General features: G+C 46.7%; 1 protein-coding gene across 4 annotated transcripts in view; it reads left to right on the top strand.

Annotated features, from left to right (window-relative positions):
- The first annotated feature begins 3,356 nt into the window (after positions 1 to 3,356).
- OGT (O-linked N-acetylglucosamine (GlcNAc) transferase) overlaps positions 3,357 to 13,104 on the top strand; it is a 124,710-nt gene continuing 114,962 nt past the window's right edge. For 2 of the 4 annotated variants that reach the window (XM_075323950.1, XM_075323949.1), the window contains exons 1-2: positions 3,357 to 3,465; positions 12,698 to 12,878. In XM_075323950.1, coding sequence (XP_075180065.1) covers positions 3,426 to 3,465; positions 12,698 to 12,878 — 221 coding nt within the window. In that variant the 5' untranslated portion in view covers positions 3,357 to 3,425. The remainder of the gene's footprint in view (positions 3,466 to 12,697; positions 12,879 to 13,104) is intronic. The other 2 variants (XM_075323951.1, XM_075323952.1) reach the window with 2 other exon arrangements.

Genomic DNA, 13,104 nt, shown 5'->3' with positions numbered 1-13,104 from the left:
CAACCATGCTAACCCTACCTATCATGTGGGGGTCGGCACCCTAGTATAACCCACGTAGATGGTGCCCTCACTCAGCCGTCGTCTCTCCCTCCTATACTTACCCTGAACACTAAGGTGCTCCTACAGGAAGTGTGTATCAAGGGGTCCATATGTAAGACATGCCAATATTTGGAGAGGGTTCCCCTAAGGTCCCCTGCCCTATTATTGTAGGTTGTGATGAACCTAAGGACATCCTCCGATTCCTTCTTCTTTTCATTTGGATTCAATAGCTTGGTAAGATCCATATTGCGTACAGAATTGTACGCTCTATGGATGATCCCCTCCGGATAACCTCTTTCCCTCAAACGTCCCATCAGATCGAGGGCCTGATTCTTAAAGCATGCTTCCTCCGAGCAGTTGCGCCTCATTCTAATGAATTGCCCTTTGGGAATTTCTCTCTTCAAAGGACCAGCGTGGGCACTCTCCCATTTAAGTAGGGAATTTGAGGAAGTCGCCTTCCTGAACGTGGTGGTAACGAGGCGACCATCCGGCCCTCTTTCCACCAGCACATCCAGGAAAGCCAGACTGTCCCTGCCTACTTCGCTGGTGAATTTTAGGCCGATGTCATTATCATTCAGCTTAGCTATGAATTGATGGAACCCATTCAGCTGACCCTTCCAGACAACGAAGACGTCGTCAATGTATCTTAGCCACAAGACGACGTCCACGGTGTCCAGAGGGCCCCCAAAGACCACCGTTTCCTCCCAGCAGCCCAGGAGAAGATTAGCATATGATGGGGCACAACAACTCCCCATTGCGGTCCCCCTGAGCTGGTGAAAGAACCTCCCTCCAAAGGTTGTTGGTCCTGATCCCTTTATATGGGATTGCTCCCAACTTCTATTTGTCTTTGGATAACAATTTTTGCCTCCTATGCGGGCGATGGTGTCTGGGTCCATTTAGGCACGCTGCCATGTACAGCCTGATTTACCCACCATGTTGTGGCCTTGAGCCGGCATATTTACATTGGTTAAGGCCGCCTTGCTGGTTTAACCGCAGCGCATGTATGTTGGGATGGCAACGCGCTCTGTGTTTACATATGCCCAACCAGCGTGTGCGGCTCTCCAGGATGTGATGTCACTGGGGTATGCGGTGTTCGCTTCACTGCGACGCGGCGACCGATGACGTGTACTTCCGGTTCCGATGCACTCTGGGAGTACGCGTCACGGAAGGTTAATGTGCCTTTGCGCATGCGCCGGGGTATAAAGGGAGCTTGTCCCTGGACGCCCAGCGCGGCACGCTTGAAATCTGTTTGTTTCGACACACGGCAGTGTGCGGTGAGTGATCCCTCTTTGGGGCATTAAGATAGGCCAGTTTAATGTGTATTTTTGGGCTTATTTTATTTTTTGACTTTATTTACAGTCTCACTGGGCATGACTATACTGCAGTATAGGATGTACATGGGCAGCACCCAGTAACTTTCACCTGAACTCCCCTGATGATTGTTCCCCATGAAACGCGTTGGGAGTGAGTGATTCTTCACTATATGGAGGTGACCCCTCTGTGGCATTCCTGTCGGACCTGAAGAGCTGGATGACAGCTTCCACAGAAGCCTTGATGTTTCTCTAAGGCTAGTTTCACACTTGCGTTGGACGGGATCCGTAGCATTGCGTTGTGTGACGCATGCAACGGATGCGTTGCATATAGTGGCACAACAGATGCTACGGATCGTACAAAATAACGCAATCCGTTACAGGTTTTTTTCCTTGACTTTACACATCTGGGCATGCGCAGTTGTGTAAAGACGGATGCGTTAACGGAATCAGTCAAATGACGCATTCTAACGGAATCCGCCACCATAGGCGTCCATTATTATTATTATTATTATTATTATTTATTATTATAGCGCCATTTATTCCATGGCGCTTTACAAGTGAAAGAGGGTATACGTACAACAATCATTAACAGTACAAGACAGACTGGTATAGGAGGAGAGAGGACCCTGCCCGCGAGGGCTCACAGTCTACAGGGAATGGGTGATGGTACAATAGGTGAGGACAGAGCTGGTTGCGCAGGATCCATTATAGAAACAACGGACGCCAAACGGATTCCTGCAGGTTGCGTTTTTTTTACACTCTACCAAGGGCAGAAAAACGCTACATGCAGCGTTCCATCCGCCTGACGCGTCAAAATAACGACGCTGCGTCGTCCAGCGAATGCAACGCAGACACTTGCGTTACAGTGCGTCATCCATATGTCTATGGAGAATAGCGCAGTGCGTTAACGGACTGCGCTATTCTCCATAGTGACAGAATGTGCTGCATGCAAGTGTGAAAGTAGCCTAAGTCGCCCTTCAAGTACTTCACAAGAGTGGGTAAGATCGTTCCCTATATGGGATTTAATCACGCCAGGATACCCAGCTTTTGACTTTAGTGTTAAGTACATTTTTTTGACACACTTTGTTTTGTTTCTCCATCTTTGCCTCGGGTTAGGGGTATTTAGGGGGAGTGTGTCTTCACACTATTTATACCTTGGCATTATTACTGGGTGGTTTTTTGGTGTAGAACTGAGGATACCACTGCCACACAGGTTTGCCAATGGCGATATGATCTGGGCTATGTTTCATTCCCCTATCTAGCATGATTGATGTATTGTGCTTTCACTGTTTTTACTCACCTTTTGTGAGCCTCAGGCTCACTTTTATCAGTACTTATTAAAAGTTATATTTTAGGTCTCCTGTTCTTCAGATATTGCTTTTTGGCTCCTCTTGGATTCAGCTAATCACTACGGTTGATACTGTGGATCTTCTGGGTATTTTGCTATTTGACTACAGGGGCCCGCTCACGGCCTGATCTTTTTGGTATTGGAGTCTGCTGGGGTTCAAATTTCTGTTGTGTCTAAGATAATTGTAGAATTATATACTGCCATAAAGAAATCCCCTTACTTTACAGCCTGCATAAATCAGGCTGCACTAATAACACTGAGAGCACCAGTCCCTGCTGATGTCTGACCAGCTATCATCCACTCTTGCTAACCAGTCGCCATTTTCTTACCATAGTTTACCATTACACGTAAATGCAGGTTCCCACAACAAAGATGGCCGGCCGAGCTCTCGCCCGAAGTCAGAGGAGCCTCCCTGCGCATGCTCGGCATGTTCTGTTTGTCGCATTGCACTGGGCGGAAGGATACTTTGCGTTTTCTTTGACGACATAACAATTTACATTTGCAAAACTCATATGTATAAAATCATTAATTATTTATAACACTTTGTAGGAAATGTATTTTTTTAAACTGTTCTTCGCAACCGTTTCCTACTGGAATCATTAATTCAGTCGCGCAAGAAGCCAGTGCTCTATTTTTCCTGGAAGTAGTTCCGGAGTTGGAGCTAGGCGCCATTTCACTGTCCTGAGGAGGCCGGGCAGGGTCGTGCACGGACTCGCACTGTCGGTATGGCTGCGTCAGTGGGCAGTGTGGCTGATAGTAGCACAGGTAGGATGCGGCATTGCAGTGTTACTGAGTGTAATGTGGCAGCAGCTGAGCCCGTGGGTGACGGCGAGACCCTCCCTGGGCGCGGCGTCCTCCTAACAAAGCGGCGTGCGGCTTCATTCAATAGGAGGATGCGGGCTCCACGGCGGGCGCCATCATTGTGTCTATGTGTGGCCGTATAAAGGGCGGGGGGCGCCGGCGAGCTACTGCTATCACAGCATGGGGTGATCTCTGTATATACTGCACCATAGGGTGATGCCACTATATACAGGGAGGTGATCTCTGTATATACTGCACCATTGGGTGATGCCACTGTATACAGGGAGGTGATCTCTGTATATACTGCACCATTGGGTGATGCCACTGTATACAGGGAGGTGATCTCTGTATATACTGCACCATTGGGTGATGCCACTGTATACAGGGAGGTGATCTCTGTATATACTGCACCATTGGGTGATGCCACTGTATACAGGGAGGTGATCTCTGTATATACTGCACCATTGGGTGATGCCACTGTATACAGGGAGGTGATCTCTGTATATACTGCACCATTGGGTGATGCCACTGTATACAGGGAGGTGATCTCTGTATATACTGCACCATTGGGTGATGCCACTGTATACAGGGAGGTGATCTCTGTATATACTGCACCATTGGGTGATGCCACTGTATACAGGGAGGTGATCTCTGTATATACTGCACCATTGGGTGATGCCACTGTATACAGGGAGGTGATCTCTGTATATACTGCACCATTGGGTGATGCCACTGTATACAGGGAGGTGATCTCTGTATATACTGCACCATTGGGTGATGCCACTATATACAGGGAGGTGATCTCTGTATATACTGCACCATTGGGTGATGCCACTGTATACAGGGAGGTGATCTCTGTATATACTGCACCATTGGGTGATGCCACTGTATACAGGGAGGTGATCTCTGTATATACTGCACCATTGGGTGATGCCACTGTATACAGGGAGGTGATCTCTGTATATACTGCACCATTGGGTGATGCCACTGTATACAGGGAGGTGATCTCTGTATATACTGCACCATTGGGTGATGCCACTGTATACAGGGAGGTGATCTCTGTATATACTGCACCATTGGGTGATGCCACTGTATACAGGGAGGTGATCTCTGTATATACTGCACCATTGGGTGATGCCACTGTATACAGGGAGGTGATCTCTGTATATACTGCACCATTGGGTGATGCCACTGTATACAGGGAGGTGATCTCTGTATATACTGCACCATTGGGTGATGCCACTGTATACAGGGAGGTGATCTCTGTATATACTGCACCATTGGGTGATGCCACTGTATACAGGGAGGTGATCTCTGTATATACTGCACCATTGGGTGATGCCACTGTATACAGGGCGGTGATCTCTGTATATACTGCACCATTGGGTGATGCCACTGTATACAGGGAGGTGATCTCTGTATATACTGCACCATTGGGTGATATTACTGTATACAGAGTGAGGGGTGACATCTGTATATGCTGCTCCATTGGGTGATATCAGTGTATGCAGGGGGCCATGCCCACTGACATGAGTGTACAGGTGTGGGCACTGGTAATATATCTGGTCGGTGGGCAGTGTTTTGCACAATATGCCAGTTGTCATTAGGTTTCTCTGCCACTTGCGGTCATGTGCCAGGACGCGCATGTGTCTCGCTGGCCAGGATGTTAGTGGAGCCCTAGTTGCACACTGGCTGCTAGTTATTGGGGCCTAGGACATGGCAGGACACAGGCCCAGTCATCAGTGCTTTTGGAGAAATCATATAATGGTAGAGAAAGGTTGAACTTGATGGACTGGATTTTTTTTTTATTATTTTTTTTTAACCTTTGTAACTATGTAATTGTGGCATTAGGCATGGTCTAATAACTTCTGCCCCTGGTATAGATACCTGACATTTTCAGGTTATGTGCAGCCCACTGTCATGTGACAGTATACATGTACGCTGAGTTTAGGGAATTCAGAAAGGACTGTGACATTATCCCTGGGGAACAGTCAGGATCTATTGCCATGTTCACTCATTGGTCTGGGTGCCTGGAGCCCCCTAGTGGCAGATGTTATTAGTTCTTCTTGGTAGGTTATTGATGTAGCTTGAACATGGGACTCCTACTGAATACAAAGAAGACAAAGATATTGACTACTGCCAGGTATGACCGGGACACATTTGAGAAGGATGGTGATGAACTGGAAGTTGTAAAGGACACCTACCTACTCAGATCAATAATCATGCAAGATGTAGCGATGACAGCAGAAGTCAATAGGAGCATAGCTATCGGCAAATCAACAATGAAGTCCCTGGACTAGGCCCTCAAATTGAGGCACATTTTGCTGGTGATGAAGGCACAGCTTGTGCATAGTCTGGTCTTTTCTGTAGTCACATATGGATGTAATATCTGGACGATAAAGAAACAAGACAAAAGAAGAATAAACTCCTTTTAAAATGTGGTGCTGGAGAAGGATGTTATCAATATGGATGGCAAGAACAACAAACAAATCAATTGTGGAAGAACTCAAGCCAGACATGTCACTTGAAGTGAGGTTTGCCAAGCTACGACTTGCCTACTATGGACACATACAAAGAGAGCAATCGTTGGAGGACACCATGGTCAGAAGAATGGAAGGAACAAGGCGAAGACCAGCAACCCAATTGCTTCATACTATCAACAAAACAATGAAGACCCTGGTGGACCTATCAAGGCTGCACAAGATTGATCCTCATACAGAGCTTTCATCCGTCAAGTCACCATGGCTCTAGATTGAGCTGAAAGCGTGCAGTGAAAGGTCTCTAGACATTGCTAGGTTAATGCGGAGAACTTCTGTTTGCCCAGGTTGTGCCCAGTCAGTCATTAATAAGCCTTTGTGTATTTAGTGGCAATATTAGGACCAGAGCTTGTCAGAATAAAGCAGGGAAAACCTTCCCAATGTTTCTCAGACATGGGTTACATGGCGACTTTGATTGTGACAGCCAACGTATGACTGAAGTTTGCTTGATACTACTACTGCATTGCAATGCTATAGAAGTAAATGGGATTGCAGTGACACCCATACACTATTGTCAATAACAAGTCACACAAAAAAATCCCTGGTGTTTTTGGGTACTTTCTTGCTTATCACAGTAGTGTGGGTGTTGTAATGCCACTTCATTTACTTGTATAGTGCTGCCATGTAGCAATGGTGTCAAGAAAACTTCGGTCATGCAACCCTAGTGTCAGAATCTCTCAGCTTTTCCCTGGTTATCAAAACCTTTGGTTTGCAATGTTTACAAGTCCAATTAATGAACAGTACAACAACTTTATTCGCATTGAAAGAATGTATGTAAGTGAACCGGTCACCAGATATTGGTGACTATAAGCTGTGGCCACCACCACTAAGTCCTTATATGCAGCATTCCAGAATACTGTATAAAGAGCCCAGGCCACACCACCTAACATCAAAAATACTTTTATAATACTCACTTAGAGGGACGGTCCGCTCCGATGAGTGTCACTGCTCTCTGGCCCGGCGCCTCTCTGCTGTGATCTCCGTCCTCCTTCAACACAGCCCACTATAGATCACATGTCTTACGTCATCCACACCAGCCGCCATTGTGGTCCTGCACAGGCGCACTGATCTGCTCTGCTGAGGGCAAATCAAAGTACTGTAATGCGCAGATGCAAGGAAAGGTCAAAGACTGCCTGTGCATGTGCACTACAATACTTTGATCTGCACTGAGCCAGGTAGATCAAAGTGTGCCTCTGCAAGACCTTAATGCCAGCCTGTGTGGATGAGGTTGGACACGTCATGCATATGGGCCTCAGAAGGACAGCGATCTGGAGAGAGGAGGCACTGGACCGCAGAGCAGCGACGCCCATTGGACCAGACCGCCACTTAGGTGAGTATAATTGTTTTTTACGTTCTACAGTGCGGCCTGGGCTCTTATATACAGTATTATAGACTGCTGTGCTGTATATAAGAGCTCACTGGTGGCGGCTGCAGCCTATAGTCGCCAAATCTAGTGACAGGTTCCCTTTTAAAATACACCCACTATCAAAGAATGGGGACAGAGGAGGTGAACAGAAATGATCTAAACAATGATCCCTTAGTCTGGTGTAAATGAGCACTAATGTATAATAATAATCATTTATATAGCGCTGTTAATTCCACAGCGTATAACAGTTAATTGGCACAATGATAAATGGCTCTAATGTAATTAAATTATCACTATAGGAATACTGTAAAATATATATATATATATATATATATATATATATATGTATGTATGTGTTATTCATCAGTGCAATTTACAGTATTTTTCGCTTTATAAGACGCAAATTTGAAGGAAAAGAATTTTTTATTTAATAAATGGGGTCCATCTTATAATGCCAGTGTCCGTCTAACAAAATCATATAGGGTATATGTCCCCCATAGCCCCCCCATCCTAAAATTAGCCCCCTTAATCTGGATATGGCTCTCTTATATTGAATATAGCCCCCCTGTGGCTGGCACACGGCCCCCTGTGGCTGGCACACGGCCCCCTGTGGCTGGCACACGGCCCCCTGTGGCTGGCACACGGCCCCCTGTGGCTGGCACACATCATTCTGTGTTAGATATGGCCCCCATGCTACTGCTTATAGTAAAATAAACTCTTTCCAGTGCTGTCCTCCCTCGTGTCTCCCTCCGTGCTGCTGAGCTCCTCCACTTCCTGGTACGCGGTGCCGGTCATGTGATCGGCACAGCAGAGTGACATCTCTGCGTGTATGATCACAGCGGCAGGAGGGAGACACGCTGGAGGAGGTGAGTAAAAAGTTTATTTTACTATGGGCAGCAGAATGGGGGCCATATCTAACACAGGGGGGCATGTGTCATCAAAGGGGAGCACAGGCACATATGTGTGCCGCTCCCCCAGCCCGTCACCGCGGTGTGGTTTCAGCACCACGGTGATGGACAGCGGCAGTGCATATTATGCGCGGGAGCAGGACATTTCCCGCTGCAGCCTTCACCATCTCACCAGCCTCTACCAGCCTCCAGCACCGCTCCAGAGCTGCCCCCACCTTCCCTGGACCCTGCAGTATTATTCGTATTATAAGACACACACCCTACTTTCCCCCAAAATTTGGGGGAACAAAAGTGTGTCTTATAAAGTGAAAAATACGGTAAGTATCTGCTAATGTGGTGTTCACTATGCAGATTTATCCCTGGTCCTTCTTGCAGTGTATGCCAGGGTGAGGGGATGGACCCCAATGTGTGTTTTGTGATTTTTTTTTTTCACCACATTCAGCTTTCACTACTGGTATTTTTCCTGTAGTGATACTTTAATTACAATAGAGCTATTTATTATTGTGCCAGTTAACTGTTCTACATTAGTGCTCATTTATGCTGGCCTGTAAGAGATGTGACCTGTGATTTGTCTGCAGCTCCTGTGTTTCATGTCTCGAATCAATACAAGTCTGTGAGAGCCTTATTCTGTGTCTCATAGAGAGCTTGTGATCTAACTTCTGACCAGTCCGAAGTTATGGACTCAAGATGGCTCTGAGTGGCGCTGAAAAAAATTGTGAAGCTGCTGGAGGGTGCCACTGCAGCGCTGAAATAGCCGCTGATGGAGTGGTGCTTTACAGCTCTTTCCAAGCTCCTCAGCCTCCCGGTCTCTATTCTCCACCCAGCCTCACCTTCCTCTGCCTGATTGGCTGCTTCCTGAACTGATTCAGCCTGTGAGCTGTCAGTCAAACAGAGGAAGGTGAGGCTGAGCTGGGAAGTGCTTTAAAGGGAACCTGTCACCTAGAATATATGTTCTGACCTATCACGTCGCTCATGTAACTCCATGGTATCACGCCCAAAGGGGCGTGATACCACAGAAAATATGCAGACGTCTGTAGGGCAAGGCGCCGCCCATGTGGCCAGTTGCTCTCTAAGGCTAAGTTCACATTTCCGCTAAAATCTATCAGTCACAATCCGCTGCTCTTGTAAACAGCGGAATCCGTTTAGCGGATTCCGCTGCTCCCATAGACTTGTATGAGCAGCGGATTGTGACTGATGATGCTGCGTTGCACCCTCCGCCCGACTGATCAGTCGTGGAACGACTGACCGCCGGGCGGGGGGAACGCAGCATGTAACGTTTTTTGAGCAGCGAGATCCGTCGGATTTCGCTGCGCATGCTCTCTGGCTCTCTGCACACGTCACCAGCTTTGGTTGGTTACCCGATATTTACCCTGGTTACGGTGCAAGGAGCCAGCGCTAAGCGGTGTAGGCCCGTAACCAAGGTAAATATCGGGTAACCAAGGTAAACATCGGGTGCTTTGCTGTTACCCGATATTTAGGCTGGTTACGTGTGCAGGGAGGCCGACACTTCCCCGCTCGGCCCCGCCCCCTCCCGCACTCCGCACATGTATGTACACACACACACACACACTCACCTGTCCCCAGCCATGCAGACCGCAGCACTTCCACTGACATCCTCAGCGCCTGGCCCCGCCTCCCGCTCGGCTCCGCCCCCTCCCGCACTTTGCATGTGCACACACATACATACATACATACATACATACATGCACATACACACACTCACTCACTCACACATACACTCACCTGTCCCCAGCCATGCAGACCGCAGCACTTCTACTGACATCCTCAGCGCCTGGCCCCGCCCCCCGCTCGGCTCTGCCCCCGAACTCCGCCCCCCGCACACAACGGAATCCGACAAAGAATTCTGTTCTTTGTCATCCGTTGAACAGCGCATCAGTCACATGCGTCAAGCGACGCATGTGACTGATACAAATCAACGGAAATGTGAACTTAGCCTAATCTACATAGGAAATATGAAGGTAATAAAACGTTTTTTATCACTTTCATATTATACAATTTTACAACACAAGGGTGGGTAGGGAGGTGTAATTAGGGCACACACGCGTCTGCTGATAGGTCAGAACGCATATTCTAGGTGACAGGTTCCCTTTAACATTCCCAGAGCATTTATAGGGACTCAGAATGACTGTTCAAACCAAGCACAGGTGCTCGGTGCACCATAGCACAGCCAAACATTTACTGCAGCTTCCAATTTGTTTGTTTTTTTCCCTGCATCTCAATCCTCCTCTTCTTAGATTGACACCTCTGGCTTCATAGAACCAGAGAAGGGGGAGATCGTTGGAAAACAAGTAGGTGGGCAGGTGTATTTAGAGGATTGGCCCCTCCATGAAGTGCATGTACTTGATTTTAAGTCACTCTGTGCTGACAGTCCTTTTAAGCACTCTCAATATGAATTATATCTGCAATTTTCAATCAAGGAGAAACCGATTGTGTAAGTAAAGGTATGAATGGCTAACTTTCAACATAACGAGCAACATAACCATGTAATAGTGTGGGGGGTGGATTACTGATTCACTTTATGTGCTGAATAATATTGTTGCATGTGCTCAGAGCTGCAGAATGAGCAGTTTCACGTGCACGGGATGGAGCGAAACCCGCAGGATCCACTCTGAAATAAGCACGGGGAAAAGAGAGTTGCAATGTAAATAATTCTAACATGTTTTCTCTCAAGTCTTCCTATTCTTACAGCTTTATTCAGATGTATTTGGAATGTATTATGACATATAACAATGTATGGGAATAGTGTACCTTTGTCTTTCTCTCCCTCTGCACAATCATTCTGTGTATCCACCACTTTTTTTTGTCATGTTTCATTCATTACTGCCTGTTTATCTCCCTAAATGTTTTCTTTTTTTCCTTTATTCTTTTTCCTTTGCCCATAGCAGTCCTGTGGGTCAAGACTAATGCATTTGGCATATTGGTGTCACTGATTTTGCATATCTCTGTAGTGTTTTCCTTATAATAGATTTATAGAGGGTGATTACTACATGATTCTTCAGAAGAGTCTCCCGGCTTGTAGGCGGTGGTGCTGTTCTGGTGGATTGACAGTTCGGTGGCATTGTTATACCGCTGGTCTGAACTGTGCGCCCTGCGGTGCTACAAGCAGAGGCGGTTTTCCTGTGCAGCTTTAGAGGAGCACTGACGCTTGCCAGTTCCAGCTTCACTTCAAAACAGCGCTTACAAGCTGTATGAAAAGGAGCTTGTACACACAACGCTCCTTGTCTGAGACCGGCAGTTAGGGTACGCTCACACGAGCGTGAAAATCGGACGAGTGCAATGCGAGAAATTCTCGCATTGCACTCTGACCAATGTTAGGCAATGAGGTTGAGCTGTTGGTCAGCTTTTCTCGCATCCAGATTCTGGATGCGAGAAAAGCGGCAGCATGCTGCGTTTTGCTGCTACCGCCGTATCTCTCGCACCCATTCAAATGAATGGATGCGAGAGATACATCGGACTGCACTCGGATGTTATCCCAGTGCAGTGCGATCTACGCACAGGCTGACAGTGGAGGAGATGGGATGATTAACGCCTCCCTCTCCTCCGCAGTGCCCGCACAGAGATTCACAGCTGTGACCCGATCGCAAGATCGGGTTACAGTCGCATGACACCCGGCTCACGCTCGCAGCAGAGCCTGAGCCGGGGGACATTAGCATATCCAATCCGATGCTCTCGCATCACATGCCATACGCTCGTGTGAGTCCAGCCTTACTGATAGACTTTAGAAAGGGCTGGTAACCTCAAAATTAAGATTCCTCTGTTCTTGAGTGGAAAGGATTTTTAATAAGAGGTAAACTGCAAAGTGCTTGTGAGAATAAGTACTTTGCCATTTTAATCTTTAGAGTTAAATGGTTTTTTTTTTTTGTAGCGAGAACTTTTGTAGACTCCAGTAGATGGTAATTTGTAGCAATATTGGCCACTGATGTCCCGGGATTTCCTGCAGTAGAGGGAAAGGATCTATATCATTGCAGGGTCAGATTCTGCACTGATTGTAGCTTGTAACTATAGAGGTGATCAGATCTTCATAGGTGTTAGCACAATATGGGTAAAGTTGCTATTTTTATGTGGGGCACTATTGTAATTGTGCACATAACCTGAAAACACTTATAAATAAGAAGCAACATGTGACTAGATCCTACGTATCCCCTCATGAGTAAAAGATGACTTGGAGACCTGGGGCGTCATGTCCTGACATTAGCTCAGTGCATTAGTTTAGGCTCTTTGCAAGGCACTAATGGTTTAGCTGAAGCCATGCTTCGTTTTACTTGCTATGCATCACTTTTTAGTTTACATCATTGTTTTATATTTTTTTTTTTCCTCCATTTTTCTAATTTTTCCTTTCCCCCGGATGTTTGATGATTCTCTAGAACCAACGAAACGTATGCTTTCCTTCCAAGGGTTAGCGGAGTTGGCTCATCGGGAATATCAGGCAGGGGACTTTGAAGCCGCTGAAAGACATTGCATGCAGCTTTGGAGACAAGAGCCTGACAACACTGGAGTTTTACTACTTCTCTCGTCTATTCACTTCCAGTGTCGCAGACTAGACAGGTCAGTATGTGGTTCCTGTTCTGTATGTATCTGGGGTTCATGAAGCCTTAGCGAATGGGATTCTGAAAGGATGAAATATGTACAAAGATCAGTTGTAATTCCTAAATGTTAGCAATCCAAATCTTTATTATATAGCAAACACAAAAGCCTACACGGGACAAATAAAAACATTGATGTCTGCCAATACGTCCTTTCACTGACGTGAGAAATAAGAGAATAACATCCC

This window comes from Anomaloglossus baeobatrachus, chromosome 9 (genome assembly GCF_048569485.1).
Source record: "Anomaloglossus baeobatrachus isolate aAnoBae1 chromosome 9, aAnoBae1.hap1, whole genome shotgun sequence".
Lineage (NCBI taxonomy): Eukaryota > Metazoa > Chordata > Amphibia > Anura > Aromobatidae > Anomaloglossus > Anomaloglossus baeobatrachus.
The sequence above is the reverse complement of the archived record's forward strand: the minus strand, read 5'-3'. Positions and strand labels throughout refer to the sequence as shown.